Consider the following 12,387-nt stretch of genomic DNA (forward strand, 5'->3'; position numbering starts at 1 on the left):
AAAGAGATATAAAATATCACTATTAAAAGGCTAAAGTAAAGAGATATAAAATATCACTATTAAAAGGCTAAAGTAAAAAGATATGTTTTTAGCTTACTTTTGAAGATATTGAGCGAGCTTGCCTCCCTAATGTTTGCAGGTAAAGTGTTCCATAGCTTTGGTGCATAATATCAAATGCAAAAGGAACTTTCCTCAGGAAGCAGGGTGTCCAATATCTTATATCCAAACCAGTGTAAGGTAAAATCATCTCGACTTGTTATGTGGAGAATTCATACATAGCTCAAGGCTTACATCAGTGCTTCTTTCGCCTTGTTTTCTTTTTTCCTGATAGTGTTTTCTTCTCTCTTTGTCATCTTCTATGTTTCTCATGGGAATGGCAGTATCTCTGTTTACTCTAGAGGTATTGTAATTCAGTGTTTGATTGACTGTTGGCCCATGTCTTAATGGGTCAAGCCACAAAATCCACTGCTTCACATAATAGTGTCAAACACAGAACAAAATACACATGCCCAGCTTTTTGGTAATTGAGAAAGACGAGCCTAAACCTTTGTCCTTAATTCACATTCAATGGTTTCACTTAGTCTTGTGCTTATTAAACTTTTTATACACGCTTTAAAGAGAAACACTAATATCAAACAATCTAAAATTCCCATTCATAGAGACAAAGATGTGTTGTAGTCACACATCTTATCATGTCTTCTCAACAACACTTCTTTGTTTTACTTTATTGAGAGCATATAGTGCCATATTCATCCAGATGTAGAAGGCACCCTGCATTGTTTTTCATATTTTCAGTACCAAGCTCAAAGACCAAAGAAACAAAAACTGATTGTTTTCCCAGGTCTAATTGAAGCAAGGCGTTTGGCTGAGAGATTATTTAATATTGTTTTATTTGTGATCATGTTTTTATTAGTAAACTGTATATTACTATCTAAATATTTGATCAACATTTATTTTTACCAACATGAATGAACATAATTATTTTTTTCAAACGTGTTCTGTTGGAATGTCTGTTTATTTACTCCATTTAGTTTAGTTTCCTTTTCCCTTGCAACAGCTCTGTGCTGTGACCCCCCTGTCCCAGACCCCTGTGTCTCTGAGGAATGGGGACAGCAGCAACACTTCAGGGTAAACACATTCTCACATCATTGGAGTATTAGAAATACAATAATGAAAGAATATTGAAATGCAAATTGCATTGTCTTTGTGTTTTCAGATGTGTACTTTTTGTGCTTAATTTGCATATGAATAATTGATGTGTTGTTGCGCACATTGCTGCAGAAGCCTGCTAACTTTGAGTGTATGTGCAAAACTCCTAAAAGTGGCCATATTTTAAGACAGCCAGCGTTATTACAGCGTGTTCAAAAAAGAACATTTATGGCAAAAAGTATTGGCCTATGTTTTTTCACACACATGACCTCCTTTTGACAAATTAATAGTATGTATTGACATAGCTATTTCCTCCATCAATGCTCTGTGCTAGGACATTTTATAGCAATCAGCTTACAGTCCTTTTGAAAATGTCTATTACACCTTGGGTGAAATGTTGTCTTTTTTACGCTTACTCAGAAGTAGTCAGGTTCAATCTTGTGTTAAAAGTTATTCCACAGAGTGCCGATGTGTGTCATGCCTGGGCTTAGGTATGACTACTACTGTATTAGTCTGGCTTTGTGATCTCCCAAACTGAAGGTGTATTATGCTTTAGTTTGTCTCAGATCCTTCTCTAAAATGTAAGGACACTCAATTTACTATTTTGGAGCCGAGTCAATAGCATTTAGCAACACCTGGCAGAGTAATTACCATATACACCGGGGTTTCAGTTATTATGCCAATGTTGGAGGTTGCTGGTTCTTTGTTGGTGGTGGTGCTGCTTTTGTTTTTGGTTGGAAAACAGCCAATGAGGTTACAGAGACTATGCGGTCATCAGGAGTTCAAATCTGCACAGTAGTGTGTGTTCATGTACGGCTTCATGTTCAGGTTACAGCACATCTGTATGGTTAAAAATTGTTTCATAGCCCTGCTACCTTTCTGTATAATTTGTATTGCAGAATTTCCATTTGTGGGTTGAGCTGTGGCACCATGGTGTCAGACAGTGACCGTTTGGTCAGTCCGATCCCTGTGACATGTTAAAGATTGATGCCAAGGATGAGGCAAGGCAGTGAGCCTTCACACTGATGTCAGACTCTCTCTTTTGATTTAAATACGGCACACATTATACATTCAAAGTATCCCTCCAGGGACAGTATTGTGGCAAAGAACTACATCTTTGCAATTGCTGTGTTCCCATTGGACAAGGACCTACATCTCAGCCAAGCCTTATCACCTGCGTCTGCCTCCACCCACTCTATACCAAAATATAAATAAAATAAAAATAAAAAGTCTAATGTTTTCAGTACCACGAAAAACAGAAACATCCTTGTTGGTGTTTTATTCAGATAAGCCGTTTCACGCTATTGTGCTCGCAATTATGGATGTGTCTTTCAGAAATCTGTCAGAAACTACAATTATCCCTGTACCCATCACTAGTCTGCTTCACTCGTTCTTCCTACAGGGGACATCACTGTTAAGCTAATTCATATTCGTATGATGGCTAATATCTTCCTCACATGATTTTTCTTTGATGTAGCAAAATTGTTGATCTAGACAAAGTGCTCTCAGACTGCTTCAAAGGGTGGGTTCAGTTGAGCTCTGGTGGGGTTTGTTTGTCGTGTGAAAGCAAAGCAGACCAGCGAAATGACTGTGATGTAGATACAGGTGTTGTGCTTGTGTCCTCCTCCTGGGTATTTTAGTAGTTCTTCATCAACAGTTAGTACTATATTGCAACAATGCACAGCAACTATCAATCCCATACATATAGCCTTACGCCTGCATAAAGCCCGGAGAAAATTCCAGATCTTATGTCTTTAATTTTTGGGCATATTGTTGGGTTACCTTCCATCAACCAACTAACTTGCATCTTTCTGTTTGGACTTTGTGGCTCCCTAAGAAATTATTCCTGTGTCTTCATTTGCATACTTATGTATTTACACTTGCTGTTTTGAGTGTATGAGTGCGTTCACACGGACACGTATGACCCCCATGGTGTACTCATAATGATCAAAAGTTGAGTGTGGAACGCTGGACACTTCTCACCGTCATGGGTCACCATCTTGGCTACGTAGCGAAAGAGGATGGACCAGCAGCGGTTGCGGTTACTACGGTGAATGCCGTACGATACAAATATAAGTTATACATGTGCTTTGAAGTCATTGTATATTTATTGTGTTCATTTTGCAGTCTGTAAAACACACTCTGCTAGCTAGTCAGCTGTCAGTTTGTATGCAGGCCCAGTGTCCGGGGCCAGTAAAGACCGATTGTTCCAGTGTGCTGAAGACACTCATGAATTATTTCCGACCTCTGACTGCCACTGTTAGTCAGGAGATGCTCTCTGCCTTCTGCCTTTCTTTCCCTCTTTCAGTCTTTGCTTTTTCTTCTTTTGCCTTCTTGTTCGCTTTTGTCCCGGTTTTCTATCCATCCATCGATTGGTTTTGATGTGTAACTGTTTTCTTTCTTTATCCTCTTTACTGATCGACAGTTGTTCAAGCTGCATCTCTCTTTTTCACACAGTGTTTCTCTCCGTCTGTCTCTGCTCATGTATAATACAGGAGAGACTGTTTGTGCGCTCTAATTAAATTGTACCTCCGTCTTTGTTGCAGTGAATGGCATCTGGAGGTTTAGATAGCTCTTTAACAAAGCAAGCCTTATCTCAAATTGCTCAGTGTTTCAGTACAAAGAGAGAGTGAGAGCAATACAATTGTGTAAAAAAACACTTTTCCTCTAAAACACAAATTAAGTTATTGTTATTGATACTGTGTGGAAGCAGTATTGTGTAAATAACGTGTTTGCCTCCCTGTATATGTAAATGAGATGGTTTTAAATATAGCCCAAAAGTGGTTACTCTCAATATCTCTGAGGATGCAACGATTATCAGTCCACCTTTGTGAGCTTTAATTAGTTATTTCTTTCTCTCCAAATCAGGACTCTTTTTTTCTCCAGCTTCTCATCCTCTGATCCCTTAAAGTGCTGTGGCCGTTTCATGCATGTCCTTTTCTGACAATGTGGCACCATAAGATCACAGCAGAAACGTAAATGTTATTCAACTAATTAAAGAGCCCTCAGATCCTGTGTCCTGAATGGGCTTTTAATTGGACTAAAAGGCTACATGTGGGGAGAGATGAGGAGAGTGGGAAGACGGAGAGAGAGATGACTTCCATGGATATATAAACTGATCAAAGAAATGATGCAGCAATTGACTAAGAAATATCTCATTTGTGATGTGTGTGTGTGTGTATGTGTGTGTGTGTGTATGTGTGTGTGTGTGTGTGTGTGTGTGTGTGTGTGTGTGTGTGTGTGTGTGTGTGTGTGTGTATATGAATTATCTTGTGTGTAGCCCTCTTTACATTTGTCTGTGCATAATCTGGGAAGGCATCGGCCACCGACATGACGACAAATTGACCTCTGGAGGCAACGGCCAATATTTCGGGGGTTCTGGTGTTACCAGTACTTCCTCTTCCATGTGCCCGTCATTATTTACAGTACGATTAGCAACTTGAGACGCGAGAACAATTAAGAGTTAAGAGACGAAACCGACGGCCGGATTGTTTCACAGTTCCCGCTCAGACATGATTGGTCAACACTATCTTGTACTACAAACAGAAACCAGAACTCTTCTTCTGAAATTAGTTTTAAGAGATTAGTCTGCGTCCAATACATTGTGTGTGTGTGTGTGTGTGTGTGTGTGTGTGTGTGTGTGTGTGTGTGTACTATAGTCTGCCATTGCACGATTGAAAGGGAGGATTAGGCCAGCGTTATGGATGACCTACAGAGTGTGGTCAGACTGAAAGGTCAGACATTAGGCCTTTACTCCACTAAGATCATGTTTTAGGTTGAGATTCACTTCTCCCAATTAGTCCTCTCCTGTCGCAGACTCATTGATCTTTGCTGAGCTGGTCGTTCCCCGCGGACTTCTTTTCTTTCATGTTTGAGCACAACCTCCTTCATTTCAATTTCCATTTAGTTTTCTAAAAGAAAATTCACCTTTTGAGATCCCATTGGCACTTCTAATTACGGCATCTTGTTGCAGCGTCTCCATCCGCATTGGAATTAGCAGCATCCACTGCTTATTTTTTAGGATCTACACCTAATTATTGCGTAACGCTAGTGCAGGGGTCAGGAACCTATGGCTCTTTCGATGACGCCATATGGCTTGCAGACAATTTTGAACTTTGTTTCGCGAAGGGCGGGGCTTCGTTCCCAACACACAAACACACGTGCGCACACACCTACATTCAGAGACAGAGCGGAGGAAACGAGAGGAGTGAACAGGCTCTCCCAGCCAAAAAAGGTTCCCGACGCCTGCAGCTAGTGGAGGAAACAAGACTACATTTGCATTTTCTTTTGCATTTTATTCTTGAAATTCGGTTAAAATTTGCGATACATTTGGAGGGAAACCTAGCTTAGGACGATTAGTGGAGGCCCTCTTTCCACAGGGCATTGCAAATTGATGTTTATCATAAAACGCATACTTTTATGTAATGTGTATACATTATTGAAAACCTTTGTCCTTTGTCTTTCTCCCTCCATTTTCTTCCAGATGAGGGATACTACCAAAGTGGAAGGTTTCAGTTTGAAATAGACGTCCCAGAAGCCTATAACATGGTGGTGAGTGGTCCAGTTATGTCTCATCGTTTGGACTAAAAGTCCATTTGTGTGTCTTCTTGTGTGTTTCTATGCATTCGGTGGTAGCTTCCTGTTTTGCCTGTTTAGAAAAAACGTCCTTTTTATAGATTTGCTGTCTGTTCTGTCCTGTTGTGCATAAAGCAGTCTCTAAAGTAGAAAACGTAGCGGTGCCCTTAAATTATCAACTTCTGGCATCATCTAAAAATGTGTGCATAATGGTATCATTATTGCATATGTTTTCATTACAATTCATATAGGAATATCAAAGTACTGGTAATAGATATTTTTGGGTGGAAGGTCTGCAAAATACTGCATTTATTTTTTCACGAGTTGAAATGACTCTGCTCACGTCTGTCTTTGTCTGTTCTTCCATTGCGAGCTATTGCTTCACACAAGCTTTTATCTCACTGTAACAGTGTGTGTGTGTGCTTGTGTGTGTATATGTGGGGGGGGCGGGGTGTCTTTTGTTTGTGTCTGTATGTATCCCTGCACATGTATGTATGTCTTTGCATCTCCTTCTTTTCGAGTCTTCTATCTCTCTCACTCACACACACACACACACACACACACACACACACACACACACACACACACACACACACACACACACAGGTCCCTCTACATGCAGCCATCTATACAGTTTTATGGCGCCTGCCACAGACTGATAAATAACAAACATTAATTTATGAAAGGTTAATTGATTCATAAAGTTGGACAGACAGTTTCAGAAGCATTCTTCATCAGTTTATTACCTGTAATGAAGTCCCGTTAAAAGCATACTGGGGTTAAATTGCACAAGAGTAGTTTAAGCAAGCCCGGGGAATGATACTCGTAAACCCTGCTAGTAATTATGGAGAGTAATTATTATCTTGGTAAACACATCCCCCTGCATGTTAGACTTCACAGCAAACCAGTTGACTAAACAGTCTGCTGCCTGGTTTGAAATCTTACCTTTAGCTTACACTACAACAGTCCATTCTTTGGCTCTCTCAACAGCGTTTCATTGATTTTCCTTCATACATACAGGCTTTGAGTTAGGACTGTGGTGTCAAGATAACCAACAAATATTGGAGTTCAGCAATTACTCAGTGCCCAGAGCTGATGGAATCTAATAAGAGCAATGACTAATGATGACCTAACAATAGGTGTCCATTTGGGAACGGACCAACTGAACAAGTGTTGTGGCCTATAATTAATACCTGGGTAGAGATTGGATTGACATTATTGAAATATGTGCACAGTTACATTTATGAGATTGAGGGGAATTTGCAAGATGTTTGTTATGAGGATTTATTGAAAAGACATTAAGACCAGAGTTATACTCAGGCTTTCTAGTCTGTACTGCAGCATGCTCACAGTAGTTGAAATGAAGGCTGCGTTTAATTGAAAGGAAAAATACGACATCGCAGTAGAGAGGCATTGGCATATTGAGGAAATGAATACAACCTTTTCTTCCTGGCTTTTCCTTAAGTGTCTCATTATTATTTACATTCTTACTTTTCGCCATCACTTCCACAGCTTCCGTGCAACTAAGACATCACATGATTATAGTCATTTCACAACAGCCTGCGTGGCTTTTATTAAAAATGACAAGCAGGCGCCTTTCTCTTTCTTTTATTGTGAAATGTGAGGCTAGTGTTAACAGGTGTTAATGTTAAACGTTATGAGAGTTCAAACATTGCATCCCGGATGTCTTCTCTGATTTGTAAAAAATAAGGAAAAACAACTAACTAGACAAATGAAAAGCCCAGAAACACAACAGCACATGTTGCACAATTATGCAGATACAGAAGGAACAGAAGCCTCCATGTTGACCAACAACTATGAATGAAACATCTGTGGACACTGGCCTGAGTTTTGAAGGCTGATCTATTTGACTGCTCACAACTCAAGAATCTTCCAAAAATAGAGAGAAGAGAACGGTTTAATCATAGAGACAAATACTGTAGTTTGTTTAAAATTAATAATTTTATTGCATTGTTGTCTTGGCCAAAGTACAAAGATAGGTTTGATTGTGTAATATAATGTATCATGGTTTTGAAAAGTGTGTTTCTTGCTCCATGTTCATTTCTAGCCTCCTAAAGTGAGATGTCTGACCAGAATATGGCATCCTAACATCACAGAGAACGGAGAGATCTGTTTGAGGTGATGCTGCCTACACCTTCCTTCAAGTCTATTTTAAAAGTGTTATGTTACAATTTTGTTCTTCCTGCTAAGAAACAGTATTCCATAATCTACACATCCATTCTCACCCACATTCTCTGAAATGTAATGAGCAAACCCTTAACAATGTAGCCAATCACTTTCTGAAAAATGTTATAGTTTTGTTTTTGATTTTTTTAAACAATGGTCTTAGAGTTTGAGATCTTGGAGTGTCTTAGATAACATGCAAGTATTGTAAATGACGTGTTTCTTATTATTTCCATTTCAGCTTATTGAGGGAACACTCAATTGACGGCACAGGCTGGGCCCCCACTAGAACATTAAAGGTAAATACATTGCATTTATTAAAGAAGATGTTATTCTCTTTTTAGAGTTAATATGTTTCATGTTTTTTTTAGACTGGGGGCATTTTTATCTAGTGCAGGAAAAGTAAATGTAGCACATTTTCATCTGTCTTCTTTAAGTTTTAGGTGAGGGATTGACCAAGGGGACTCTACATATGATAGCAATCTGCAGTGAGGGTAATATTTTTTACAGCACCTACAACCATTCTGTAGCAGAATATACCTATATAAAATATTGTAGTTTGCATATATTCCTCTCCAACATCAATGCACGCTCCTTTACTCTTTTACAAAGTCTTTTGATTGTCTTCCAAATCAAAAAACTAAATACAAACATATCATCATGAACGCAAGAAAAAACACAGGCCTATAATTCCCCAACCCAATAACATACACAACCAAACCAAAATACAAAAAGCACAACAGTGTTACCCCTAGGTTTACTGCTTAAAAAAAGAAAATCGGTAGGGGAAACACTGCACAATAAAACGCAACCAAACCACAGAAAATATTGGGACAATTCAAGGATTTAAGGTGGTTTGGGCCAGTTAGCAACAATCGCAGTTTGCAACAATCGCATGTCAAGTTAAATTAAGCTTTTATTTGTGATAAAAGAGAAACAATTTACTTATGGGGGATTTTATTTTTATTTTGTTTTATTTTGACAGTTGGGGGAACATTTTATTTCAATCGTTAATATGAGAAAATTAATCAATAAATCTAGCAGCTGTTTAGGAAATAGTTTATTATTAGCGGTTGTGAAGCTAGAAATGCAATTAATAAAAGTCACATTTGTCCCATAGTTGTCAAATACAGAGAACATGCCATGTATACACAAGTCTTTGAATAAACCCATAATATCTCTGGAGGCTCCTAAAGCTATTTTATATCTGTAGTGGCAGACACATGTTAGCCCACATTCTTTGTGGTCTTGAAAGGGTTGAGAAGCTTTTGAATAGATGTTGTAAAACCCTGGCCTCCATTCAGTGGGTCACTTAGAACACAAGAGATCTGACTGGGACAGTCCTCGGCAGGAGTCCTTTTCTTTATATTTCACTGTTTCACTTTGTTACGCTGACATAATGGGGGTGTGAGAAATACTGCTGAGGGCTGTAGAAAACACTGCGGCATATTTTCAGGATACAACGAAAAATATGTTGCGGTGCTGTGTAAGACTTCCCGAAGAAAGCTGCATATAAAAGATTGCCTTGACTAATTATTATTTACCCTTCGCTCTATTGAGCAATTTCTGCAAACATTTACTGACGCTAAAGCAAGGGGGGCCTCTGCTATCCCTATTCAAGATTTGAATAAAAGTATGTTTGATGGCAGCTATGGTGTGGAAGTGAATGTAGTTGTATGGTGAAGCTCCGCCTTCCATGTTTAATTTTGACTTAAACATTCTGATCCAATCGACACCTATCTGTGCGTCTCTGCAGGGATGCAAGTCTAGATCAATAATCCTGTCAATCACTGCACTGGGAATCACTTATAATTCTGAAAATATTTAAATGAATGCATATTGTGTGCAGTTGCCTTCAGGAGTGGAGCGACGGGTATTTTTTTCAGGGGCATTGGATGGTCCTCCTACCTCCAGTTAAAAGTCTAGAGCAGGGGTGGGGAACCTTTTTCCTATCGAGGGCATTTACATTTTTACAACATCCTTCGAAGGCCATAGTAATTATTGGACTCATAACCTCTGCTAAAAATGTTAAGACACAGCCCATTCATTTCACCTTTCTTTTATGCTATGCAAAAAACGGCAACTTTTTCATCCATGTATCTTTCTGTTTTATCTTTCCATGTTTGTAAGTTACGCTCTGCAGAGAGCTGCTTGTTGGACCAAACTCCACCGAAGAGCGTTAACGTTATCCAAATGCACTCGTCCTTTCAGCAGTTTGCATGTTTCGTGCACTGGCTGGCCTTTTACTCCCTTTTTGTTTTTAGGTTTTATAAGTTTGTGTCAATCCCAGTTGTCTTTGTCCTTTTTTCCTTATTTCTGGTGTTGCCTGCACACATTAGCATACTTGCATTCAGAAGAAGCTATATTTTCCTATTCCTTGTGCAGATTCATATTCTACGTAATTGAAAAAGTTTGTTTTATTGCTATATATATATATATATATATATATATATATATATATATATATATATATATATATATATATATATATATATATTATATATATTTTTATTGACTGAAATTGTAGGCAATGTGAACAAAATACAATGGGGAAGTAAAAAGAGCAGCAAAGAGAAAATCGAGAGGAGCTCTAGAGAACTATTGTGACCAGGGCTGAAACGATTCCTCAAGTAACTCGATTACTAAAAATGATTTGCCTGTGCGAGCAACTACTTGTTTTGCATCACAGCCAAAGCACACTTGTGTTGTTTACTGTGAAAGGAAGGATTGTGACGGAAATGCGGGGGGAAGACGATACGAAATAGAGAAACTGGATGCCAGAATGGCAACACAATATACATGGAATCGCAGTTTCGGGCTTCCAGTGGAATCGCAATGCATTGTGGGGTGGCAAGACTAGAAAAGTGAGCACCAACTCCACAAGCGCCATATTGGATTTATTCTCTACGTGTTTACATTTTACTTAGCTTATTCTTCAAGCGTTTTTACATTGTATTTGGCTAGTTTTTAGTGTGTAAGCATCGCTCTTCTAGTTATGGGATTTGGACACATTGTGTGGTGAAAGGATGTTCGAGCAGTGGGAGAAAGCTAAAAAAAATGGGCAGAATCTCATTGTGAGCTTCACGATTGCAAAAATTGCGACTGCAAGCTTATTCTTCAAGCGTGTTGTAAACAAACCTACTACTCTACAATGAGTTCTGAACTCCTTTCTTATGATGAGGTTCAGTTGTGGAATGTCGAAGCTTTGAAAGTATTTTGCCGCAAGCGGAATTTAAAGGTTTCAGGAACAAAACTGGAGCTTATTGCCGGGGTGTTTGCTGCATCAGAGATTGAGGAGCAACCAACAGCTAACGAAAGACTTTCAAACACAGAAAAAGAAAAGACTAAGCTTTTGGTTATGCCGAGTGGCGTTTCAGTGCCTGATCCTTGACATTGCAGGATGGCTGGGTCAATGAAAACAACAGTATGACTTCTTGGCCGCCGATATACCTCAGCGATATAACATTATTTTTAATGTCTGACCACCCAGGGAACGATGTCGAGTTTCATAAACGAACTTTGAACGAATACAAAGAAGGCAAAGCATTTAGACTGTTTGACTCTGGCTGGTTGAAACCAATATCTTTCAATCCTCTCGCAGATTCTGAGTATTGCTTTTTGAAAGCAAAATGTACTCATTCAATGAAAGTTTCCCATACGCCACATTCAGCATGGATCTGCGCAGTCAAGAAAACTGGACGATATCATAAGTGCTTATTGCAGTTGTGTTGCAGGGTAAGCCATTATAAATATATACCTAACTTGTGTTTGTTAATTATTATAAAACTCAATATATAGAAAGTACATTTGTCAATTGTCGAGTTCAGGATCAGGGAATTCATGTGTTGGTTTTCCTTGCATGAAATGCTCACTGCAAATCCGCAAAGATTTCTTGGGCTTCCAAGACTTCCCATTGTAATCCTGTCTCTTTACAGCTTTGGTCCATGCTAGCCTTCTGTCTTTGTTCTTTAGTGCGGTTGGTCATGGTAATAGTTCGAACGGGGGCTTGCAGTCGCAATTTTTGCAATCGTGAAGCTCACAATGAGATTCTGCCCATTTTTTTAGCTTTCTCCCACTGCTCGAACATCCTTTCACCACACAATGTGTCCAAATCCCATAACTAGAAGAGCGATGCTTACACACTAAAAACTAGCCAAATACAATGTAAAAACGCTTGAAGAATAAGCTAAATACAATGTAAACACGTAGAGAAGAAATCCAATATGGCGGCTCTTGTGGAGTTGGTGCTCACTTTTCTATTCTTGCCACCCCAGAATGCATTGCGATTCCACCGGAAGCCCGAAACTGCGATTCCATGTATACAGATAAGATGGGCCTTCTATTGAAAACCACACAATCTAGGTATTGATTGCCACTATGAAGAAACCTTCTATGACCTTCCACTATGTCCGACCAAAACTAAAAACACATTTTTTTCTTCATAGTATTCACATTACATTATTTTATTCACGTATAAAA

General features: G+C 39.0%; 1 protein-coding gene across 1 annotated transcript in view; it reads left to right on the forward strand.

Annotated features, from left to right (window-relative positions):
* The window catches only part of ube2f (ubiquitin-conjugating enzyme E2F (putative)), a 47,476-nt gene that overhangs the window by 17,692 nt on the left and 17,397 nt on the right, over positions 1 to 12,387 (forward strand). The window contains exons 5-7 of the mRNA XM_029459473.1: positions 5,633 to 5,700; positions 7,793 to 7,863; positions 8,150 to 8,207. Of these exons, the coding sequence (XP_029315333.1) occupies positions 5,633 to 5,700; positions 7,793 to 7,863; positions 8,150 to 8,207 (197 nt within the window). The remainder of the gene's footprint in view (positions 1 to 5,632; positions 5,701 to 7,792; positions 7,864 to 8,149; positions 8,208 to 12,387) is intronic.

This window comes from Cottoperca gobio, chromosome 21, assembly GCF_900634415.1.
Source record: "Cottoperca gobio chromosome 21, fCotGob3.1, whole genome shotgun sequence".
In the NCBI taxonomy this organism is placed as follows: Eukaryota; Metazoa; Chordata; class Actinopteri; order Perciformes; family Bovichtidae; genus Cottoperca; species Cottoperca gobio.